General features: G+C 35.3%; 4 protein-coding genes across 5 annotated transcripts; 2 read left to right on the top strand and 2 right to left on the bottom strand.

Annotated features, from left to right (window-relative positions):
• Positions 1-146: 146 nt before the first annotated feature.
• LOC113698038 (uncharacterized) lies at positions 147-3,278 on the bottom strand. 2 transcript variants are annotated; one of them, XM_072057653.1, is made up of 3 exons: positions 2,860-3,278; positions 1,676-1,913; positions 147-408 (listed from the first exon to the last, which is right to left on the bottom strand). In XM_072057653.1, exons 1-3 carry the CDS (start codon positions 3,166-3,168, stop codon positions 371-373), a joined length of 585 nt encoding a protein of 194 aa, XP_071913754.1. In that variant the 5' UTR covers positions 3,169-3,278; the 3' UTR covers positions 147-370. The 2 variants fall into 2 exon arrangements, with proteins under 2 accessions (XP_071913754.1, XP_071913755.1); XM_072057654.1 differs by having other exon boundaries at positions 147-378; positions 2,860-3,276.
• A 6,971-nt stretch (positions 3,279-10,249) lies between these two features.
• On the bottom strand, positions 10,250-11,335 carry LOC113698243 (protein OPI10 homolog). Its single transcript, XM_027217985.2, has 2 exons — positions 11,014-11,335; positions 10,250-10,923 (listed from the first exon to the last, which is right to left on the bottom strand). The coding sequence occupies exons 1-2, from the start codon at positions 11,114-11,116 to the stop codon at positions 10,460-10,462; spliced, it is 567 nt and encodes a 188-aa protein (XP_027073786.1). The 5' UTR covers positions 11,117-11,335; the 3' UTR covers positions 10,250-10,459.
• A 979-nt stretch (positions 11,336-12,314) lies between these two features.
• LOC113697970 (cytochrome c oxidase assembly protein COX11, mitochondrial) lies at positions 12,315-16,273 on the top strand. Its single transcript, XM_027217608.2, has 8 exons — positions 12,315-12,570; positions 12,673-12,778; positions 12,949-13,333; positions 13,417-13,469; positions 13,945-14,017; positions 14,134-14,238; positions 15,643-15,723; positions 15,818-16,273. The coding sequence occupies exons 2-8, from the start codon at positions 12,717-12,719 to the stop codon at positions 15,917-15,919; spliced, it is 861 nt and encodes a 286-aa protein (XP_027073409.2). The 5' UTR covers positions 12,315-12,570; positions 12,673-12,716; the 3' UTR covers positions 15,920-16,273.
• A 4,399-nt stretch (positions 16,274-20,672) lies between these two features.
• On the top strand, positions 20,673-22,857 carry LOC113698276 (protein indeterminate-domain 14-like). Its single transcript, XM_027218042.2, has 3 exons — positions 20,673-20,909; positions 21,010-21,409; positions 21,930-22,857. Exons 1-3 carry the CDS (start codon positions 20,807-20,809, stop codon positions 22,702-22,704), a joined length of 1,278 nt encoding a protein of 425 aa, XP_027073843.1. The 5' UTR covers positions 20,673-20,806; the 3' UTR covers positions 22,705-22,857.
• Positions 22,858-24,796: the final 1,939 nt, after the last annotated feature.

Raw genomic sequence — 24,796 nt, 5'->3', positions numbered from 1 at the left:
ACGAGGGCTATTTCTCTTCGCTTCCACAGTTACGCAGGCGTTTCTGATTTTCATTTCTTCAATTCTGGGTGGTAGTACCAACTCGAAGATTACATGCATCAAAGCTTTCTTCTTCAAAGAGATAAAGGGGAGCCAGACGGTGACCATTCTGCCGACATTGTTGACATACATTCGCAAGATAACTGGGCAATACCTTCGGAAAAGCAGTTATAGATTACATTTTTTTCGTGCGACAATTCATGTCCTGGATATATTTTTTTTTTCTAGAGAAAAGTTTGGGAGGGCATGTCCTGGATAATCGTCATTGATCTCGTCTAACTATGGCAAAGTTAGCTCCTGCCAAGTCGCTCGCACCAAACCTTCTAGCCAGTCAGGAAACTGCATAATCACGGAATAACACGAAGCAACCTGTCAGTCATCAGAAAGAATCAGGGGTGATTATAACACCGTTTACCTTACCATATTGCCCTCCATTTAGTTCCTAGAAAACTAATTAACTACTACTACTTTTCAAGACTAGATGTGGTCTAGCAGGTTCAGAAAATCCCATTAGAACAAAGAGTGGCAATTTATCACCCAGAACACAATATGACCTGTACAAGAAAAGTGACCAGTTCGCCCGCACCATCACAACAATGTGCCTAAACTGATAATGATACCCCCACCATGCATTAGAAGGTGATCCATAATATGTTTCAACTCGCTACCATAGTCTGCATAGATCACATCCTATCTTATACCAAATAGCTGCTTGTGTAGGAAAAATTTCTCTGTTTGACATTATAATAGCATGGTAACAAACTTTTTAAGTTTTTAATCATACTAATGAATTCAATTCACCAATAACAAATCACTCCACACGGTCAGTCATATGCCCTTAAATCATCACTTCATAAAAGCAAAGATTATGTGGTTTGGCCAAACTGACATGGGTCAATAAAACATAGAACTATAAAGGAATCGAAATCCAAAGCTGGTTAAACAAGCTTATCCAATTAAATAAGCGTACATGACTGTACACCAGATGCTTCGGATCATCTTTAAAATTTATATAGCATGAATTAAGGCATTAAATTACAGCACGATTCCATGAGTTTATTGGAGTCTTAAAATGCAATTAATACGTCGATTAATATGCACTTACAGTACAAGTATTTTGGTTCAAGGCGAAAATTAGTCAATTTATCGACTAATTTTTGTTACGAAACTGTTAAGCTGTTAAGTCATTGCGACAATAGAACAGGAAGAGCCTTTGAGGACTTGAAGAAAATATCAGAGCGGATGTGATGCATGGTCTTTCCTGATAATGTTAATAGATCAGCCAACCTAGTCAAAAACTACCATGCAACTTAACAGAAGACCTTGTTAAGGAAAGACATCTGGGCACTTGTATATACGCATATAACCACAATGCAGTAGGACACTTAAGTACAGGCAAAGAGATTAACGCCAATAAAAAGTACTATTAAACGAGGATAAGCACAAGCAGCTCAAACTGAGAGAAGCTCTAAAAGCTGAAATGAATACATGAGCACAAAAACATAAGTTAAGCACCAGTTACCCTGTTGGATCTGAGCTTATAAAAGAAAATAAGTAAGCTCAGTGAATGTGTCCATTTGACAGCCAAAGTGGGAGGAGAAAGAAGGGAGAATGAGACTTGAATTAAAAGGTCTACCTGCGGTAACAAGAACAGCAATAATTGCAGAAATAGTTGTTGCAGAAATAGCAAACACAGCAACGGACAATGCACCAATATAGATGGCTGTAAGAGAAGCAAAGAAGATAGCCAAGAATCCTCCAGCTGCTGCTAATGACATGAGAAGAGATATCACAATTGCATTTAGAGTTGCAGCAACAAAGAACAACATGAAAACTAGAAGTCCTGTCAGAGCCAGAAGAGCAATTGTTCCAACCTGCAGCAATCACCAGCAGCAAAAGAGATATCAATAATGGCGTGCTGGAATTTCCAACTCAATAACATACAGCTTGAAGCATCAATTCAACAGTGATGAAGATCAACTCTTTTTTCATAAAAATGCTGCAGACACAATTTTTCGCGTTTACAAATTGACCAACCATGACTTCAAGTCTCCACTGCCCCATCATTTCAATCAAAAGGACAGTTTTACAAATCATTGTTCTTCCTGAACAGAACACATCCCCAAAGATGAAACACTAAGGTACACTCAGAGTATTAATCTCATCCTGTAACTTCAAGCATCCGAAATTGGTATTGTGATGCAAACCAAATGGCTTTGTCTTACTTCGATCACGCTTTGTAAACTAGCAATATACTGCGGCAAAAAAGGGGAAAAAGAACTAGCTATGTATTCAGTATGTTCATATAAGTACAAAATCATCTTAGTTGGATACACTAGAATTGGTTGGTCAAATTAGTACTGTAACTCTGTAAGATCCCCAATAATTACCCCTTTAAAGTAGTTTAAGTTGATACGAAAAATCATGACCCACTCAAGCATACGACTTTGCCTTACGTGGGCTTTGACAGACAGAAATTAAGAACAAAGATCAACTTCTGGAAATTCTAATTAAGGTGCAAAATTTCTACTTTGCAATAAGTAATGGTTAAAAACTATCCTTAATTTTTGGATAATAGGAAAACTTCACCCAAAAAAGTACAAAAGAAAAACAAGAATAAAAGTAAATTTATTCAGTACATTCATGTTTGAAATCATTTGTCGTGCCAAATTTATTTTCCTCAGCTACACTAAAAGCAAAGACTCAAGCAAAAAAGAGAAAAATTAAAACGAAGTAAAATTAATACTATAATACCCAGAAAACAAAAGAAACAAAGAAGAAGAAGAAGAAAAGTCGAGCTGGGGTGGAGTGATTTCTTACGGAAACAACGAGAAGGGCTTGGAGAGGGGAGCCACGGCAAGTCCAGAGGAGGACATGACGAGCTGTATTCTTAGTAGCAAGGCGAAGCAGAGGAACATTCTCGGAGAGAGCAGCTTTGGTCCGGCGAAGCAGAGGAGCAGATGCTGAGCTTGGAAAGAACATCGCAGCAATCAAACGGTTGAAAACTGTGTAAAGAGTGGTCTCTTCTTCTTGTCGAAAAGTCCGCTTGGTAAAGAAATCTTTCTTGTCTTCACCGTCTCCGGAAACCTCCGCATGGACACCGTTAGAACTCTCCGCCGCTCCCTCCATCTCTAATCGCAATTCACAATCTTTTGTTTTCTGGTGTTTCTGTGAGTGCTTTCTAGTGCGTGTGTTGAGCGTGCAAATTTTAGTGTTAAGGAGGAGTGTAGTAGTACTGGCCAGAGTTATTAACCCGGGCCCAGGGAGGAACTCGACTAAAGGGTGGATCAACATATTACTGATGGGTGGTTGAACCGGTAGGTTATTAAATATATTTAATAATTTTTTATGTAGGATGTATGGTATAAATATTAATAAATTATGTCATAGCAAAGGCTCATTTAAGTTAATTTGTTATAGAATAATGAATTCTTCTATGAGTCAATAAAATCTAAATTTAATCAGTAATCCACCTACCTTCAAATGTAAAATTTTGTCTATGTTTGGTATAATTATCTAGTTTATTTACAAACTTTAAATGTAAAAGGTTATTAAGAACAATATTTGTATTTAAAATGAATTGTGTAGTATGTTATTTTTAAAATTAATTTCGTAATCTACTGAGTCCAAGAAGTAATAAGTTTTATTAAAAGATTCCAAATAAATTTATTTTACAGAAATTTAAAAAATAAAGAAAGGGTTGGCTGAAAAGTTCATATAAAGTGGAAAGGGTTAAAAACAAAAATGTCTCTTGTGATATACCTAATACACAGAAAATCATCTCCCGTGGTTTCAAAATATACAAAATGACACCTCATATTTTGAACTAAATTGTAAACTAACAGAATTCGTTAAACTTAAAGAAAATGGCAGTCTCGACCATTAAACTTACCGGATTCTATTAAGTTTAACGAATTCTGTAAGTTTATAATTTAGTTCAAAACATGATATATCGTTTTGTATATTTTAAAACCACGAGAGACTTTTCTATATATTAAGTATATTACATGGGATTTTTTTGTTTTTAACCCAAGTGAAAATGATCATCAATTGACATGGGTTGATGGCCTTGTGATAAGTGTACTCTATATACATGCACAAAGGTTCCAAGTTCAAACCATACGAACACTTTACTAAATTTTTTATGACCTATCCGATTCTTAATAAAATTGGCCGGATTCTCAATTCAATTCAGGAAACTAATGCTACCCATTCTTTACAAAATTGATCAGGTTCTTGGTTTAATTCGATTGAACTATCGGTTCGTTGATAAATCAATCGGTCTTATTCAATAAGATTAGAGACTCAACCAAATTGACCGATTCACTGAGTTGATTGGTTGACTGTCAAACTGGACCGGTTTAATAAGTATGGTACTAGTTAGTAGCAACTCTGCGTGCCCAGGTGGGCTTTTTTTATTCGGCTTGGGAAGACCAAGAGTTGGATTGTTCAACTCTACTTTTGATTGATGGGAAGACCAAGAATTGCGTGTGCGTGTGTGTGTGTGTGTGTTGGGAAAGCAAGGTTGAATGGGGGTAAAAAAATAAGATGATGTTAGCGGTTGTGGAGCTAAGAGTGGTGGGATGTTTGGAGGATAAAGACCGCAGTAATTTCCGATAAAGTTGTGAAAATGTCAGTTAGTTGGATCACCTGTGTCACTATCTAATGTCAAATTCAATGTAAATCTCACTTATCACGTAAAGATGGAAGAAATTTAAATAAATAACACATGACAAGTTAAATAAATAAGATATTTGATATCAATATGTCAAATTCAATGTAAATCTCGCTTATCACACAAGAATAGAAGAAATTTAAATAAATAACATATCGCAAATTAAATAAATAGAATATTTAATATAAATATAAAAGTGGCACCGGAAAAAATGACACTAAAAGTCTCATGTAAAATATTAATTTCTTTAATACTTTCAAACGCAATCTATTCTTCTCTTTCTTTCTTTAATTTTTTTTCTTTGGATGGAACGGATATTGTAATTTAATGTGACTTACCTATTAATTTGGTTGATAAATAGTAGCATTATTTGATCAATATTCACAATTTATCCTACACTTGTACTTGTTGGTAGGGGCGTAGTTTCTCATTCAAAGATATAGGCTCCGTTTGGATTAGTTGTTTTTGGAGTTGTTTTTTAAAAACAGCACTGTAGCATTTCGTTTTTGAAATACAAGTCCGTTTGGATTAGTTGTTTTTAGGGTTGTTTTTCAAAAACTATATGAAAAACTTTTACTGTAGATGTATTTTGGATTATTTTTAGAGGCATTTTTAAAACATATTTTTCAGTATTTTATAATTTATAGTTTTTATATTTATATATAATATTGTATTTATAATACATTTATAAATATTTATAAATAAATATATTTATATATTTTATTAAAATATATAAATGAATAAATAAATTATATTTATACATTTATAATAATATAAATGTATTATATTCTATATAATACATAATATAAATATATTTATAAATGTATATTATTATAAATGTATAAATTATAAATGAATATTATATAAATGTATAAATTATAAATTATAATTTTTATATAAATATACATTTATGCATTTATAATACATTTATAATACATTCATAAATAAATATATTTATATATTTATATAAAAATATATAAATGTATTATATTATATATAATACATAATATATAATATATTTATAAATGTATAAGTGTATATTAATATAAATGTATCAATTATAAATCATAATTTATAATTTTTATATAAATATACATTTATGCATTTATGATACATTTATAAATAAATATATTTATATAAAAATATATAAATGTATTATATTATATAATAATATAATACATAATATAAATATATTTATAAATGTATAAGTGTATATTATTATAAATGTATAAATTATAAATGAATATTATATAAATGAATATTAATGAATATTATATAAATGAATATTAATATTATGTATAAATATATTAATATATTTAATATAAATGTATAAATGTATTAATATTATGTATAAATGTAAAATTAATAATATGTATATTAATATTAATGTATAAATGTATTATATTATATAAAATACATAATATAAATGTATATTATAAATATACATTAATATATATATTATGTATAAATGTACATTTATAGAAATGTATAATATATATTATATTACATATAATTTATATAATATATAATATTTATATAAATATATTATAAATAAATAAAAATATTTTTAAATAAATAAAATATTTATAATATGTATAAATAAATATTTAATATATAAATATGTAATATATTATATATTATCTATTAATATTAATTATAAATATTATAATATTATAAATATGGTGTTTATATAATATTTCAATTTGTAATATTTATTGTATATTTCATTATATAAATATTTACATAATATATAATATATAATTTTCAATTTGTATAATATACATAATATTGTATATATATAATATAATATACATAATATACATTTATACATTATTACATATTATTTATATTATATATTATACATAACATTATTATACATTATTATATACAATAATGTACATAATAATATTATACATTAATAATGTATATATTATAATATAATGTACATAATATATTTGATATAAATATTTATACATTTATGTATACAATATTACATATTATGCATATTATATTATGTATAATGTTAATGTATATAAATATTTATATAATTTATAATATATAAATATATAATTTTCAATTTGTATATTTCAATTTATATTAATATAATATATATATATAATATACATAATTGAAATATACATATGGAGTTGTTTTTGATATAATGTTTGGATATGGTGTTTTTGGAGTTATTTTGGAAATACACATTTACTGTAGCATTTGGAATGTGAAAAACAGTTTTTAAAAAACAAGGGCAAAAACAAGGGATCCAAACGGACCCTGGTAATGTGTTTGGATTGTAAGTTATTTGAAATATTTTTACTGTAGCACTTTTTGTGATGTGATGTATGTGAGATAAAAAGGTAATTGGGAAGATAAAAAGGTGTATTGGAAATTGTAATGGTGATGTCAGCAAATATATTTGGCCAAATAATTGGCTGTCCAAACACACACTGAGTTTAAGGTAGTCTTGCCAACAAACAAGTCCAGGAGCTTGTTGGGCTTTGGATGGTCTTAACACAAGGGTTATTTCTCTGCACCTCACAGTTAGGCAGGCGTTTCTGATTTTCATTTGTTCAATTCTGGGTAGTACCAACCCCAAGATTACATTTTTTTTTTTAATTCAATACAATAATTTTTATTTCATATCTACTCCTACTTTATACCAAGGTAAGAGGTGAATCCAAATGAGCCAATAGAAAATTTGAAAGAGACTGAATCATTATCGAATCAAACGAGTGTCTCTGCACCCAATGATAAAACTTTCAGAAAATTCTGCAAAAAAAATTAAGTCAAGGGAAGGGATGGATCAAATCCCTTGACTCGCAAGGCTATCCCAACTACTCAAGATTACATAGATCAAAGCTTTCTTCTTCAAAGAGAAAAAGGAGAGATATTTTAGTTTCAATTAAATCTGGCTTATCACTTCCCACGCACCTCGAAGTAGTCTATGTTGGAACAAAGGGACAGCTTAATGAGTTTCATCTTGCACGGATGAAATCATGAAAGGGACAAAACAAGAGCGAACCTGGAACACTGGCAGGATTGCACATATCAGAAATATTTATTATCAATCTGGGCATTTGAACAGTAGACGTTGCACATGTCGATGTTACAGATAAAGGGAAGCCAGATAGTGACTATTCTGCCGACATTGTTGACATACACTCCCAAGATAACTGGGGAATGCCTTCGGGAATGCAGTTACAGATTTTTTTTCTAGAGAAAAGTTTGGGAGGGCATGTCCTGGATAATCGTCATTGATCTCGTCTAACTATGGCAAGTTAGCTCCTGCCAAGTCGCTCGCACCACACCAAACTGCATAATCACGGAATAACACGAAGCAACCTCTCAGTCATCAGAAAGAATCAGGGGTGATTATAAGACCGTTTACCTTACCATATTGCCCTCCATTTAGTTCCTAGAAAACTAATTAACTACTACTTTTCAAGACTAGATGTGGTCTAGCAGGTTCAGAAAATCCCACTACAACAAAGACTGGCAATTTATCACCCAGAACACAATATGACCTGCACAAGAAAAGTGACCAGTTCGCCCGCACCATCACAAAGATGTGCCTAAACTGATAATGATACCCCCACCATGCATTAGAAAGTGACCCATTATATGTTTTAACACAGCGAACAATGGCCAAAGGAAAAGCCATTCAATCAACTCACTACCATAGTCTGCATAGATCACATCCTATCTTATGCCAAATAGCTGCTTGTGCAGGAAAATTTTCTGTGTTTGACATTATAATAGCATGGTAACAAACTTTTAAGCTTTTAATCAAACTAATGAATTCAATTCACCAATAACAAATCACTCCACATGGTCAGTCATGCCCTTAAATCATCACTTTCATGCCCTCGTGCCCCCCTTTAATCTTCACTTTGGTACTACAGTATAGGATGTTTTACACTAATTAAACTGGGAATAATTAGCAGAAATGCAATATCTAACTGAGTTAAGAAAGTTTCAGAGAATACAAACCAAAAGTATGATTGTGTTGTAGAAATTTATCTGCACTTTCTTCTAAATAAGATTTGATCCAGCTGAAATTAACAGCATACCAATAACACTTGCAGGCTTGAATATGCTTTCAATGATCATATACAGCATAAAGCACCCTTAACCATAAATACGTAAAAGATAGCTCCAGAAAGGATATATATATATATATATATATGGCCATGACCAAAATATGCCTAATGCCAACACACTTTTCCAGAAGCAATCTTGTGAATTTAAAGGTTCCATCGACATTTGCAGATCAAAATGCTGAAGAAAATTCTGGATGTAGCAAGTATAATTTATTCAACAGTAAATACAAGGGATGTCTTTATTCTGTATGGTCCCAGGTTCTTCTGATGATTCTACATTATACCAAATGAATTGCCAATTGTTCTTTTGTTGAAAGAAACAAAGTCAATACATTACAACAATAATGAAGGACATGAAGTCTAAAGAATTCATAAGAACCCACAAAATGTTTTTTAAAAAAATTCATGACACATGCATGAACATTTTGATATGTGGCATCCAATTGACAACATGCATTCATCCTCTAAATTTACATCACATGCTTTCAACGTATCAGGCAAACAAAGAAACATGAACGAAAGGGATTCAAGTAGACGACAGAAAAAAATAAGCAATCACCAGAAATGCCAGAGCATCACTTCAGTCACATTTGGAAGTATTGCAGAATTCCTCGATCTGTTACTTTTTGAGGATTTATTCCTCAATTTCCACTAAATTCTAACCAGTTTCCTGAAGTCATAGATCACGGCATTTCATTTGTTCCAGGATGATTTTGCCAGGATTTCCAAAGCCACTAGAGACTCTATTTAACTGAAAAGGCTTCTACCTCTTAAATTTTCCTTCTGATTACCTACATCTGAATCGTCTATCTTAACCAAGGGCTCATGAGGACAAAACCATGTCAAGTGCTAACAACAAAAATTCCATTATTAGTGCTTGTCTATAAATTCTACCAGATGGAACTGCGGGCATAAAACTACATCTCAGATTTGGTTCAATCTGGATAGGAGTAACACATCGCATTTTTATTCAGTTCAGACATTTTTTCAGGCCTCCAATTTGTAACAGTCTACAAAGCGCTCGCCAGATAAAAAAGGTCAAAACTTCCCCACAGAATTATGAAGCCAAAGAAATAACATTATGGTACACAACTAACATTACTACCACACAACAAAATCCTGAAGCATCAATGAAACTACTTTCCAGTATTGCACCACTCCGCTTCTTAAACTTTAGTCGTATACTTAGTTGATAATACTTCAGAAAAAGAAGAAAAAAACCAAACCTTTTGTTCTCTTATAAGTTCTTCATTCTTTTTGTCCTGTGCATGTACACAAAAACAGAATTAGCAATGTTGTTTCTCTAAACCTCCACAAGTACTACAAGGTCCATAGAGAGCTACATTCATCACACAAAACTCAGCCCACAACACGATGCTACGAATTAACCAATTGCAATGACAGTAAGCTAATAGCAAATGCAATTATGCGATTGACATTAACGAACCAAACTTTCTTCTTGATTCAATGTGGAGAAATCAGGACAACACAGCGGACAACAAACAACAACCACTAACTTCAAATTTTCAACATCACAAAATCCTAATAATCAAACCAACAACGGTTCTGTTCTATATCTACATATCACAGCTACCCCATAATTTGCCCACCTCTCTATCATGGTCAATGCGCGGCCTCAAAACTACAAAGCAAAACCCTTCAAATACTCAGGGTCCCGCTTCGCCCGCTCCTGAAACTTCTTAAACCACCGGTCCAAAATATCCATGGGCACTACCAGCTTACTCCCATCAACCCCACAAAACGACTGCATAAAATTGAACAAATTCTCTCCAACTTTCATGGCCAACCGTTCGATTTTCTTTTCAGCAGCAACATCAAGGGAGGGGAGGGACGAAAGGTCCTCCACCGAAACCCCAATTTTCGCAGATAATGGAGCTGAATCCGGCGCTGTGAGTTGTAACTGTCCACCGGGCTCTGGCCACGGCAGAGATAGAACTGCAGAAGGGCGCGTGATAGTCACCGCGCCGCAGTACAGAAAAGGGGAACCGGGGGATTGAATGTAGACGGCCAGGGCTTTTTCTGGAGGGAGTGTGAAGTTGTTGAGAAGGAATATGCAGATTTCTCGAATTGAATCGTAAGCTTCACCTGCGAATCATTGAAAAGTAGTCGAATACTAGTTAAAATTTGGACACTAGCTAAATAAAACAACAAAAAAGATCGGATTTTGAGACAAACCCACAAAAGTATTCATGTCGAGGATCCAATGGAAGGTGTCGATTTGAGTGAACGTGGAGATGTCCATAGGGAAGCTGCGGTTTGGGAACACTACTCCGAACATTGTCTTCTTCTTTTTTAGTATTTTTTTTTCTTTCGAGGGATTAAAAAATTGGGTGAACAAAGAAATGGGAGAAGTAGTTTTTGAGTACTGGAGTTGAAAGAATGAAGGTGGGATCTTTGATCTTTCTTTTCGAGTCTAGAGAAGAGATGAAGAAGGTGGTTCTGAGGACTGAGGAGGCTTAGCAGAAGAAGTGGTGGGCAGCTGACAAAAGAAGAGTCCAGAAAGATCCGGGACAGATTCAGTGCAACAAAGTCTAGAACGAGTTTTGGAAATGAATAAAACACCAAAAAGCTTAATCCTTGTAAAAAAAAATACTAATAATAAAAATAAAATATTTAAAAAAGAAAACAACAAATTTGTTCCTGAAAAATGGTTTTTTGGACACTTCAAAAGTTCAAAGAATATACTAATAGAGTCGATTTCCAGAAAAGAAAAGGCAAAAAGTGTTAAGACAGTACTAGAAAAATAAATGATATAAGTTTCAACTCTAACTAATAATTGTAGAAAAAAATTGACAGTTGTAAATTGTAATTGACTTAAAAGAGTTCATTTTGAAAAAAGAAAAAATGAAAAACAATTTTAGATGATAGGATACTTTTTAAAACAAGAAAGAAATTTCAAAAGCAAAAAATGACAGATAATATTTTTAGAAATATATGGCAAAACAAAAGTCAAACATAAGACGTTAACATTTCTCTTCCTAGTTGTTTCTAGGATAATTTGCCATTGAAATTGATAAATTGAAGAACAATGATAGAGTGTGAATTGATTGGAGTAAAAATTATAATCAGCGAATGTGTTTAGATAGGAAATTATTTGAAATAATATCAAATAGGAGATTATTTAGAATAATATTTTAAAAAAAAATCATAATACTTCTCATGATATGATATATGTGAAATAAAAAATAATTAAAATAATAAAAAATTATTTAAAAAATATATTTATGATATAATTAATTTTTTTTAACAAATAAAACACTATTCAAACATATTTGCTGAGATATAACCTAATCAAATAAAAGTTTCTGACTTTCTGGTAACATAAAAGAGAAAGAAAAGAAATAATTACAATTTCCCCCTCACGTTTTCCTAAAATACGAAATTAAACCCTCCAATTGTCTAAATTGACCTTCATTTCGTTTCATATGGATAATCGCTAAAACCTCCCCACCCAGCAAAGCTATTCTTGGCTTCTCGATCGCAGCCACGCCACCAGCCGGCAACCCCTGCCTTGCTTTCCTCTTTTACGGTTGTAGCTCATCTTATTCTCTTCCCCTTCCGCCCCTCCTTTACTTCTTGTCCTTCAGTAAATTCTTCTTCATTGATCAATTTTTAGACATAAATACGAAAAACCCACAATTCAAATTCCCGGAGAAGACAACTACTTCACACATCTCATCTGATTAAACACGACTCCCAAGGTTAAAGCTTCTACATTTTTTCCATTTTCAGGTTGGTTTTTTTCTCTAACATTAAAATTCTTCTTTTTTTTCCAGAAGTTATAGCTTATAAAGTGTGTGATTGATTGTTTATGTGAATCTCTTGTTGTTTCAGATGCGAACTACTTGTTGACAAGTGGCACTTTAATCTAGTTGAACATGTCTCTATCAAGACTTTCTGGAAGAACCATTTTCTTCCCTGTCCTTGCATCTTTTTCCAGGTAGCTTATCTACTAGTTCTATGTTTCTTTTCCAACTGTCCTTTACCGAATTGTGCTCAATTCTTGCAATCATGATGTTTCTTTTTCGTTTTTTTTTTGTCTTCATTTGCGTGTATTTGTTGGAAATATTTTTTCCCCCTGAGAGTATGGTTGTGTTTTTTACTGTCCAGGAATTGCACAGGAGCTATTGGGGAAAGTTATAATTTTGTAGGTATTAGTCATGCTAGTTATAGGCAGAGTTTTGGAATTAATAATGTTAGTTGTAGGCCGAGTTTGAATTGTTTGCTGCCAAGATATGAAGTTAGAAGGTTGTTGTTTAGCAAGTGTAGTGGCGTGTCTCCCTTTGGGAATCAGAATATTGGGAGGCCTTACTCTGTACTTAATTCTCGGCGGTCCTATGCAACTCATGCTACGACTGAGCGGAAATCACAGAAGACGCTCATGTACTTGACAGGATTGGTTTTTGCCATGGTTGGACTGAGTTATGCTGCTGTTCCTCTTTATAGGAGATTTTGTCAAGCCACAGGATATGGGGGTACAGTTCAACGCCGTGAGGTTAGTTAGCATCTGGTGATTATAGGTCATGAAATAAGCTGCAAAAATAGCCTTTTAAAGTGTGGCATTTTGTGAACTTGCAGACAGTTGAAGAGAAAATTGCCCGCCATGCTAAAGATGGAACGGTCACTACCAGGTTTAGTTTTATCTTAAAATTATCCAGCATTTTGTTCTCTGATTATTAGTTGCATCATGGTTGAGACAAGTTTACTCTTGACCTTATGCCTTTTGAGTGTCAAGTGCAAGTTAGTGCTAGCAGTTTTTGCTGTGTTTGTAATTCAGTGAACACACAAACAAAGATCTCAATCACAAATTGTAAAGTGGCAATAGTAGAAGACTCACAGGAGTACGACAAGATTTTTGCTTGACTAGCTCCCATTTCAACATGATAGCACTTTGTTCATTTCGTCAGTCCATTGCTCATTGTGTCAGGCTTAGGAGTGATGATCTGTTCCATGACAATGGCCAAGTCCAGTCCCTTGTTTGTGTGCTATATAATGTCTATTCAGTTTAATAAAATTTGGGAAGGTCAGTAGATTTGTCCTTGTTCACAAGGTTACTGGTGGAAATTCAATTGAACATCTGAATGAATTATTTGGTTATGCAAGCAGAGAGATCGTTGTCCAATTCAATGCTGATGTGGCTGATGGAATGCCGTGGAAATTTGTTCCAACACAAAGAGAGGTGCCCTGTACCTTTTTGTCTAGCATGGCTTGTTGATGCCCATTTGACTCAAAGATTATTCTGAAATAAATGGTATTCAGTTGGCTGTACTGTTAACGTCTTCAGTATATTTACAGGTAAGAGTCAAGCCAGGGGAGAGTGCCCTTGCTTTTTACACTGCTGAAAATCGAAGTTCGACTCCAATAACTGGTGTATCTACCTATAATGTGACTCCCATGAAGGTGCATTTCATTGCTTCTGTTATAAGCTGCCAAAATCGTGCCTTAACTTTGTCTGCTAGTGGTGGTGTATGAACCACTTTAATTGACTCTTAAATCCATTTGGGGTCATTGCTGTGATCTGCTGATTACTTTGGGCTTGATTGTAGAAGTTTTGGATCCATATGAGCTCTTCTTTTCCTCTCATCTGCATTTGAAAACCACCCCTCGCTCAATATCATATTTCTTATATGTGTTGTGTAATGTCTGCATAACTCGTCATAAGCATTGAGCTTTTGGTTATTATACGACTGCCTGTCCATTATTTTTGTCCTAGTTGTATAAAGTGTAACAAAAATAACAACAGAATTACTAAATTTGTTGTTGAAAATATGTTAATCTTGAGATTTGCATATATAGAAGTAATGGTCCGCTGGCATGATGCCTGTTCAGTTGTCGATCTGATTAACTATGCATTGGTGCTTCAACAACAACAGTTAAATGTGAGAACTGATCTTTTTTTTTTTTTTTGGTCTTCTTTTCTGTTTGGGACCGTAAATGCAGGGTACTGTTCTTACTCTCTGTTTGTTTATTTTCTAAAAATGTGACTGGATTTTAACCCATGGCTTAGTAGGGTGATAAGTTTGATTTTCTGAAACTTTACTTAGACCTGAATAAAAGAATGCAATAATGACAGTACTTGTAAGGACATCCTTTTGTTTTTGGCTGCAATTTTTTTGTTTCAATTGATATTCTACTACAGTATTGTGGGAGCAGTGTATTTTTTATTTTTTTAACATTGAGGTCAATAATTCCTTGTGTGATTGCCTTTTATTATCGTCTGTTTGTTCCATTTGAGCTATATAAATCAAATGCAAGGCAAACTTTGTCAAAAATGCTTCTTGTAGTGTGATTACCAATATATATGCGATAGTTTCTTTCTTCTCCCATCTTTTTTGGTTTGTTTGATGGGTGCTTAGTAACCCTGGTACCATATAATCATGCATGGGATAAATTTCAGATCAGCTAACTTTTTATCTAACCATCATGTGCTGCTTACATGAAGCATCCCCTTCTTTTCCTTTTTTTTTTTGGGAAGAAGGAAGGGGGGGGGGGGGGGGGGGGGGCACGATATTAAGTTCATTTTGAACCCCTTTCACAAAATAGAAATGTTATTCAGGTTCATGGAATTTGTTGTGCCTCTTTGGTGATGTTAGTACGAAACTTAAAATTTCTTTCAAGTTTTATTCTCAGCCAGACTAATTGTATGGTATATCTGGTGTGAACATCTTCACTTGGGAGCGTGAGACTATAAAGATATTTTTGGTCCGAGCAAACCTTGTCTCATTTATTCAGAGTGATGATTGATGATTTCCTTGCAATATAAATTATTTATTCGTGGTTGTTGCCACCTGTTGCTGCTTCCAGGCTGCAGTTTATTTCAACAAAATACAGTGTTTTTGCTTTGAGGAACAGCGGCTCCTTCCTGGGGAACAGATTGACATGCCAGTAAGTAATGTTGTATTTTTGAGCACTAGAACTGGCTGCCTTCAGTTACTCTTTCTTTCCATTTAATTTTCATTGTTATGACTTGTATGTGTAGGTGTTCTTTTACATTGACCCTGAGTTTGAAACAGATCCTAGAATCGATGGCATCAACAACTTGATACTTTCATACACATTTTTTAAGGTTCCGGACGAGTAACTGTGGATTACTTACCCAGAGTTTCTTGGTCAGCATGACTTCCTTTTTCTTCGTTAACATGGTGATTTTAGCTGCAGTTTTCGTTCCAACCGTGCAAGTTCTGACATTGGAAGTGCTTCAATCTTTTAATTAGTTGGAACTGACATGTTGATGGGCACCTTTGATCTCTTCCCCTAAAAAGAGTGACCATTTTCTTCTCTTCTTTTGTTGAGTAGAAAATTCAAATTTTGAATGAATAAGCAAACCATTGCACCCAGTAGCTACAATGTACCATTTCTGTTTGAGCCAAAGTTGCAGGGTCACGATTTCTTCCTGTAAGACTTGGGTTAAATTGATCTGCAGAACTTGAGCTTATTGGTTGCAGTGGGTTGCTTTGCTCCTTCTTGCATGCTGTGCAAGGAAGGATAAGGGTTGTTTGAAGGTCTATTTGAACCATAAATGACCGACTTGTACCCCTTGAATTTAAGGTCACTACAGCTGTGAGGATCGCTATCTTCTTAAATATCATTGTGAAATGTAATGCTGCCATTATGATATGTGAAATGGCAACACCTCTTGCTGGTCCATTACAAGTTAATTAATACTTCATTTTATGATATGTATTGATAAATAAACTACTCCCCAAGCTGCTCGGCCAGACTCATTACATAAAGAAAAAGGAAAAAAAAACGCGGATCAGAGGTTTGGGGGCCCTCAAGGGATGCCCCCATTGATATCTTGTGCTCTGAACGATACCATTCAAAATGGGTCTTCGCCCCGAATCCTTTGTACCAGCGTGTACTTAAGTCTAATATGTTAAATGAGTCGTGGGCACAAATTTCTGCTTCTGTTTTTTGAGGAAAGTCTGCACAAGTAGGGATGGCAATGGGGCGGGGGTTTCTTCCTCCATCCCCTGTCCCGTTGTCAAATAACTCCCCCCGTCCTCCGTCCCACCCCGCGGCCCGCCCTCGCCCCCCACCCCGCGGCCCGCCCTCGCCCCTTTTTTCCCGCGGTCCTCCGTGAGAAAAGAAATCAACTTATTATAAAATGTTCATTTACAATAATTCATTGAATTTTTTATTACGTTGCACTTGATTGCCCTTCTATATATATTTGACTTTTATGTATATCTGACTTTTCAGTTACCAGTCCATCTCCTAACCAAAATATATCATTGGGAGTTATTTCAGCATTATACATATATCCATGACTATCCTTTTTTTTTTATAATACTAAAATCTTAAACCATTTAATTGCCGTAAAACGAGTATTAGTACATAAGATGCCAGAGATTCATATCCAAAGCCATAGCATAGTTTTACAACAACATAGAGCTTTTCCCATTAAGTAATAGCATTCACAGGTCTCCTGAACTAATTAGCTAAAGATAACCCCCATCATAATAAATTATATCCATGGCTATCTAAAAGGATTGAACAACGCAGAAATTTATGCACACAAAAGCCTAGTACATGAAGCAAAAAAAAATCAGAAGCAAGCCTATACGAAAAGCAAAACTCTCCTTGTATGTCCAAGCATTTTTTAGAACTAACAGGAGAGAGGAAGAATTCCCAAACACTAACCAAAAATACCTTGAACAGTTAGGGATTTTGTTACTTTTGTGTATTTATATATATATATATATTTATGTGGGGGATGGGGCGGGTGTATGTTGCCCCATCCCCCGCCCCGTTTTAAGGCAGGGATAAATATTTTGCCCCCGCCCCCGCCCCATCCCTCGCCCCATTTGTATCCTGGCGGGCACTCGCCCCATTACCATCCCTATACACAAGTTATATCATATGCATCCACATTTTACAATGTGAAACACTAGTGTGTAAACTTAATTTGGTTTTAACAAAAAAATTTGTGATGTATGATAAAGAGGCAATTTTAGAACAATTAGTTTAGATATTCACGAGGAAGGGACAAAAGCCCCTCCTTGAATGTAGGTAAGAGGTTCGAAACCCTTTTGCATGTGATTTCTTACGGCTTCTCAATAGTTTAGTTGGGTTCATCTCTATTTCCCTCCCATCTCCTGTCGTCAATATAGGGCCAATTGTAAAAATGTTGTACTGGAAAAGAAATGAAAAGAAATTCAGGACGATTGTGAACGGTAATGATGAACCTGACAATAAACCTAACGCTATCGTCAGAGTTTTGGAATGCAGAAAAACAGCTGGATTCGTGACTTTATATGCAGCTTTAGCCCCCGGGACTGAATGTCATGTTGACCATCATTTTCCCACACATTGCCTAGTGATTTTTAGATCCACACACTTTCTATAAGAAGAATGCTACAAGTTTCTTCGGTTTGTACCCTTGTTTTTTATACTCGACATTTGTTACCATTATCATCAGCTAGTTCACCATGCACCAAACTGCTGTGCAGTCGGATGAACTAACTATAAGCACGCCCAAGTAACGCATATGATACGTTTTGCTACACCTATATGACCCTACTTTGAAGAGAAGGGATCGCGGCAACATATTAATATTCACAAATTTGAGGGTGTAGTGCAGCCTTTTTACATAAGGGTTGAACCAAATCCTTTCCCGACCTTACTCTAAATTCTTCCTCCGCAAGTACAAAAAACCTTGGTAGTTAATCATATTTGAAGTTACCTTTTTGCTCTATTACGCAGTATCAAATTTGGCACGGCTGAAAACCATTCAGCACTTATCACATAGGGCGATGACAATTTTGTCCCTGTGAATACTTTTTTTTTTTTTTTTGTCGGACACAATAGATTTTAATTTACAACTATTCCTGCTCTATACCGTACTAGAAGAGAAGGATTTAAGAAAAAAATAAAAAAGATACTGAACCATCACCGGCCTAGACGGCACCCGAAATTCTTCCAGACAGTCCCTGTGAACACTTATATATTTCTCGACTTTTGATACTACTAAGCCATGACTGAAAACATACTTTGGCCACAGACGTGTATTGATCGAGCGAATTAACAGAGAGTCAAATTGCGACAGAACCAAAAATGTACTCTTACTGTCTACTTCTGTTGTATTCGTGGTTATAGGGTGACAGGCTTTGCTCCACTGGTTTTGTCAGTCAATTATAGTGTGTTGGCCAATTTAGGTATAAATGTTGGGTCTGTTTTTCGTAACACTGTCTTCAATAGTAGTGATTAAAATCGCAGCAGACTGCCGAAGCATTTTTTTTTTTTTTTAATATTTTGACATGTTGTTGCCATATTTATGATTGATCAAGGAACCGCTTTACAGCGTGGACGGTGTCGTATTAATGAATACCACTTTTTGCAGTCAAAAGTTACTTCCAGAAATTTAAAGTGTGGTACGATTGCATGGTTGTGCGTGTAAAGATACTGCCCTGTGTTGGCTCCGTTCCTTATCTATGGCGTTTCAGTCATTCGGATTTCGACCCGGATCCAACCCCGGGCAAGTAAATGGGTTTGGTTACATTTGATTTGATTTTTAACACATAGCACTTGATATATTTGTTTTGCAACCGGGTTTTCACTAATCAATTTGGTCTAATTGGCGCAGGAGCAGAGCCAGGATTTGGTTAGGGTAGGAGGTGAAAAGGACTTCCTTAAGGATAAAAGGCAGCATGGTAAAAAACGAAAAAGATCAAGGGAAGCTACCAGAATAAGGATTAGATATGAAGGGTAGAAGAAATTGTGGTCGTAATTCAAATGACTGAGACTGATACAGTTGGACCCGGTCAACTATGACCCTAGCTAAAGCTAATGCATGGAATGGAACTGAAGTGAACAAATGAAAATAGAGTGGGAGGGAATTACTGGTCGGCAAAAGACATTCATTCTCTTGAAGATATCATGCTGCTGCATGGCATCATGACTCATGGGAAGTAGAGAGAAGAGAATCTACCTCGGCTATCCTTGCCCGTCCTTTCAACACAAGAAACAAACTTGAATCTGCTCCCCTTTTCTTTGTTATCATTATTTATTAAATTTCACAAGCAAACAAATTTCTCCTCCCCATGTTTTCCTGATTCAAGACACCAGCAATAATTATTGGTATCGAATACTGTTCATCACTGTGGGGTGTAAGGCCTTGTATTATTCAAATTTGCTTTCGAGTATTGTTTTTGGCTGTTTATGGCTTGCATCCAGCTTCAATCATTACATAATTTAGATGCAAATTAACCAAATGACACTACTACTTCTATTTTGACACTCTCCCTAAGCTTATAGATTCACGGATTCACCTAATCTATATGGCAATTCTCTTGTGCTGTTCTATATATTATCATGTGCCCTGTTCTATAATCGATATCGTCCTAGATATTTGGAGGGTGAATAATTTCCAGTTTGGGGAGTTTAACCGTTCCAGAAATCTTGAAATGGACCCTGCACTTGAAATGGCGAGCAGTTAAAACTTTCATGTTTGGTTCTCCAGTACTAGTGGTAGATTATTAGTTTTTCACTGTTCACTGGTGTGTGAAGTGCAAATGCAGTTGGCTTGAGAGTTAAGTACTACTACATTCAGAACAAGAAGAAAATCAAGCTAATCACCCGGATTTGGAAGCAAATAAAGGGGGATGGGTCCATATGTATTTACGCCAAGCAGCTACGGTACAAAACCTATACTTATAGTCCGTTCTACTCTATAAATTCTTTGATATTTCATATTTCATGATACAATGGTGTAGAAGGAATATCACAGTAGTGTACTGCTAAAAGTCTACTGCCCTTTCCTCTTTCTTCCCCGAGTCCCCACCCCTTTCTTTGTGCTGTATCATCTCCAGTACCCTAGCTAGCCAGTAGCCATGAACAAGCCAGAAATATATGCAGTACAACCACAGAAAGATTAAAACAACCTTTGATCGAGTGTCCCTTCGCTTGTGTTTACATATTACTGTTGATTTAGATAACATCAAAAAGCTTAATAGTATTCATATTTCTCATGCTGGCGTGCCAGTCATTTTCTCTTCCTTCTTCTGAGATTTTTGCTTGCCCAAATGATGGGCTCCTCACGAAAAAGAAGAGAAGGCCTGCAGGAACACCAGGTTAGTCGGACAGTTTAATTTGACGCATAAATTCATACTCTTGGTCTTGGTCTAGCTGATTTATATTATAATATTCAATTTTCATGATGGGGTTTCGTAGATCCTGATGCAGAAGTTGTTTATCTTTCACCTGAGATGTTAATGGAATCGGATCGCTACGTTTGCGAAATCTGTAACCAATGCTTCCAGAGAGAGCAAAATCTCCAGATGCATCGGAGACGCCATAAGGTTCCTTGGAAGCTACTAAAGAAAGATAAACAAGAAGTGAAAAAACGAGTATATGTGTGTCCCGAGCCAACTTGCCTTCACCATGACCCGTGCCACGCACTAGGTGACCTTGTGGGCATAAAGAAGCATTTCAGAAGGAAACATAGCAATAATAAACAGTGGGTTTGTGAGAAATGCTCAAAAGGTTATGCTGTTCAGTCTGATTACAAGGCTCATGTCAAGATATGTGGTACTAGAGGTCACTCTTGTGACTGCGGCCGTGTTTTCTCCAGGTTCTACAATTTGATTCTTATTTACGTTAATTAGTAGTACAGGAAGAAAGCTAGTATTGTTCGTATATGGCTAGGCTGGTTTTTGCCTTTATCTAGCGTATCCTTTCAGCATGATCTCGAATCTAAGAAAGTTCTTTAGATTGATCATCAAAAAGCCAATATTTTGATCATTAAACTACTGGTACATAATGTATTCCCTGGTCTAAAATAGTGTAGCTTTTCGTCAGTGATCACAGGTATCTGATCTAGGGATTATACTATTTTCAAAAAGACACTGACGGTAAGGGAAAGCCTGTTACTTTTTTCTACGTTGAAATCTCAGCAGAAGAAATCCTGCAGGATATTATAGTAATGATTATTCGATAAACAGGAGCTACTGTCAAATGTATATCAATATCTCCCAAACTTCCTACTGTTTTAATCAGTGTCAAAGTTTTACCTAATGGACCTTAACCATATTGATATTCTTTCAAGGCTATGTTCCAAGCAATCTTGTTTTACCTTTCTCGTTTCTTTCCAGAGTTGAAGCTTTTATCGAGCATCAAGATACATGCAAAGCTCGCATGACAGACTACATGTGTCAGGGAATACCAGAAAAACCAGCTGCTGATCCATTTCACCATTCTACTTTGAGCCCAGATTTTTTAGGAGACAGAAGTTTCCATAACAACCTTTCTGAAATGCCAAGGCAGAAAGTCTTGGATTCAGCTTTTGATGGGCAAAACAACAATGGTACTGTCACTGGTTTTTGCCACAATCTTGAGCTTGAACTGTTTTCTTCCAGTAATTCTTCCCTAAGCGGGGTGAACTTCTCCAATACTGGTAGTGTTGCCTCTGAACAAAATCATCATACCAGTCAATCAAATATTGGTAGTTTTATTCCAGAACCGGAAACTGAAGGCGACTACTCAAATTTAGTGTGGTACAACTATGATGCATGGAACCACAGTTATTACAGAGAAAGTATGGATGCCAAAGTGATGCCGCCAGAAGCCGTTAGATTGAGAGATGAGGCCCGTGAACTATCACGGGTAGCCAAGGAAGAGAAGGCATTGGCCGAAGAGAAGAGACATCAAGCGAAATGTTTGATTGAAATGGCTAAACAAGAGATGACAAGAGCAAGAACAATCAGAGAACAAGCCTTCTACGAGTTTAATGCAGCTGAGTTGATGAAAGATTGTGCAACAAGGCATATAAGCTCTAATTTTGTGCAGATAACTTGTAATGCTTGTAGGAGAGATTTTATACAGGAGAAGCCTTCTCAGCTGAGAGTTCCATCTCATCTTCCATTCTAGAATGTCAAAAAATGGGTCAAGATCCTCGTGCTTTAGTCTAGTGATATTGATGCCCTCAGTATTTGCCTAGCTGAATGTGTCATGCATTGTTTTCAAATGCTTGCTGCTGATTATGTAATCAAATTTTATTGAGTTGTGAATCTGTTTTTACTATTTCGTGAGTTCTACTGTATACTTATACTGAACAAACTTGATTAAATTACTAATTAAAAGATAACAAGCATGGGTTGGATAATACAAATTTTATATTAATTAGACTGCACAAGAGAACGGAGAATCTATGTCTAGCATGTCATCTTGTAAGAAAATTTTGTCTTGTTTGTTTATGGTGAAGTGAGCATACTATTTCTATACCGCAACTACATCGGCACGGCACTAACAGGGAAACTAGTTTATAGTTGTCAACAATTACTTTTTACAGTCATTATGGTAAACCAGCTACTTGACTGCTAAAGCTGGTGTGCTGCTTTTGGATGATATTTATGTCATTCATTGAAATCCAAATGCTTGTACCTTTAAAACTGTTTTTGTGGTTGAAGCGAGTACGATGAGCTAAAGGGAAGCCACTGAATACCCTTCCTAGCAAGTTTGTACTTTGTACCTAATTTCTTCTTTCCCCTCTAGCTGAAGGAGTTGGGAGACTTGAAGCACAAAAAAATTAAAATTTTCTTTCTCTTGAATGCAAAGAAGTTAGAAAATACAAGAAATATAGGTAAAGAGAGAGGGAGAGAGAGAGAATTATAACATTCGTAATTCTACTCTTCTTCCTTAATTGCTTCTGTTTTAAGTAGGAGAAGGATGACGAAGAGAAGGATGAATAGCAGGAAAATGGAGGATGAAATAATAAAAACGAGTACTGGTCAGTAGTCCAGAGTTTGCATTATTACATTACTTTAGAAAAAATAAGTTAATGCCAAAATCATAAGTATCCCAGAATTAAAAGGCATGACTAGAATAATATATTGTTCAGTAGTCCAGAGCAGGTTTCTCCCGTTAGTATGAGTTGAGCATGGACATATTTGGGGAACTCTGAAGTTTCATAACCACAAAAGTGTCTTAAGTTTTACGGGTACATTTGTTTCAGAATCATTTGCCCTTCAATTTAAACAGTACTTTTGTCCTCTAAACCCCTCCTCTCGGAAGATTAATATGTCAGATGAATAAATTTAAGCTGGACAAAGGATTCCCGCCCTTCCCTAGGGTAAAAAGTAGTAGTATGTTTTTTAGTTATCTTTTGTTCTTCTTGACTTCCTTGTTGTATTGGCCAAAATTAGATCTTTAGATCTTTCGAAAACATCAAAGAGGAAGAAAGCAAAACAAAAGACCCCATTTGATCTATCAATATATTTATTTGAAATTTTTTTTTTTTTTTTTTTTATAATCAATCTCTTATGTACATGGAGCTAGCTCTAGCTGGGGAGATGGTGGAGATGGTACAGAAGTCCAGTTGATCTTCATGTGAAGAATAGGCATGCAGGCAGGTGCCCCTCCACAGACTGATGAGTGATGAGCCTAGGAGGAGGAGGAGGAGGAGGAGGAGGAGTGGTCCATAGAAAAAGCCAAAAAGAAAAAGCTGAAATGGGATTAAGGCTATGTTTTTCCATGTTGCTCTAGTGTCTCTTTCACAAGTACTGTTCGAAATTTAAATGCCCAATAAAAAACGCCATGTTTTTCAGTGCCACAATTTGAAAGTTTCTGCAGCTTCTCTTGTCCCTCTCAAACCCCAGACAAGACACACAGTCCTCTGCCCCACTCTTTTTTATCACCTCTGCAAACCCTTATCGCAACTGAGACAGAGGAAAAAGAGCAACCATTGAAGAAGATCCATTCATCTGTGTGAGTCGTCGTTACACAGGAGAAGAAAAAGTTTTACTAGTATACATACAAATTGTGGTCTTTGACAACAATGTCTTGTGACTACGTACCCCCTTTTATTCTTTCACAATTCAAGGGATGCGCTCAATGGCCTTCCTTCCTCCCCCCAGTGGCAGTGCTCAGTGGAAGAGAATGGACCATTTTTCCTAATGATGTCTCTCCTCCTCTGACTTCATCTGAACCTTTCATCTCATGGTGTCTGGAAAAATTTTTTTTC

The sequence above is a fragment of the Coffea arabica genome, chromosome 7c, assembly GCF_036785885.1.
Source record: "Coffea arabica cultivar ET-39 chromosome 7c, Coffea Arabica ET-39 HiFi, whole genome shotgun sequence".
Classification (NCBI taxonomy): Eukaryota; Viridiplantae; Streptophyta; class Magnoliopsida; order Gentianales; family Rubiaceae; genus Coffea; species Coffea arabica.
Note: the sequence above shows the minus strand (reverse complement) of the source record. Positions and strands in the feature narration are given on the sequence as shown.

Bases quoted from the DNA above. Each gene is read 5' to 3' on its own strand.
- LOC113698038 (XM_072057653.1), bottom strand. From the start codon at position 3,168: ATGGAGGGAGCGGCGGAGAGTTCTAACGGTGTCCATGCGGAGGTTTCC. The intron at 1,914-2,859 runs GTAAGAAATCAC...TGATTGCTGCAG, and splicing joins AAGCCCTTCTCGTTGTTTCC to GTTGGAACAATTGCTCTTCT. The intron at 409-1,675 runs GTAGACCTTTTA...GATGACTGACAG, and splicing joins TGCTGTTCTTGTTACCGCAG to GTTGCTTCGTGTTATTCCGT.
- LOC113698276 (XM_027218042.2), top strand. From the start codon at position 20,807: ATGCTGGCGTGCCAGTCATTTTCTCTTCCTTCTTCTGAGATTTTTGCT. The intron at 20,910-21,009 runs GTTAGTCGGACA...GGGGTTTCGTAG, and splicing joins AAGGCCTGCAGGAACACCAG to ATCCTGATGCAGAAGTTGTT. The intron at 21,410-21,929 runs GTTCTACAATTT...GTTTCTTTCCAG, and splicing joins TGCGGCCGTGTTTTCTCCAG to AGTTGAAGCTTTTATCGAGC.
- LOC113698243 (XM_027217985.2), bottom strand. From the start codon at position 11,116: ATGTTCGGAGTAGTGTTCCCAAACCGCAGCTTCCCTATGGACATCTCC. The intron at 10,924-11,013 runs GTTTGTCTCAAA...AATGATTCGCAG, and splicing joins CGACATGAATACTTTTGTGG to GTGAAGCTTACGATTCAATT.
- LOC113697970 (XM_027217608.2), top strand. From the start codon at position 12,717: ATGTCTCTATCAAGACTTTCTGGAAGAACCATTTTCTTCCCTGTCCTT. The intron at 12,779-12,948 runs GTAGCTTATCTA...TTTACTGTCCAG, and splicing joins GTCCTTGCATCTTTTTCCAG to GAATTGCACAGGAGCTATTG. The intron at 13,470-13,944 runs GTTTAGTTTTAT...TTATGCAAGCAG, and splicing joins GATGGAACGGTCACTACCAG to AGAGATCGTTGTCCAATTCA.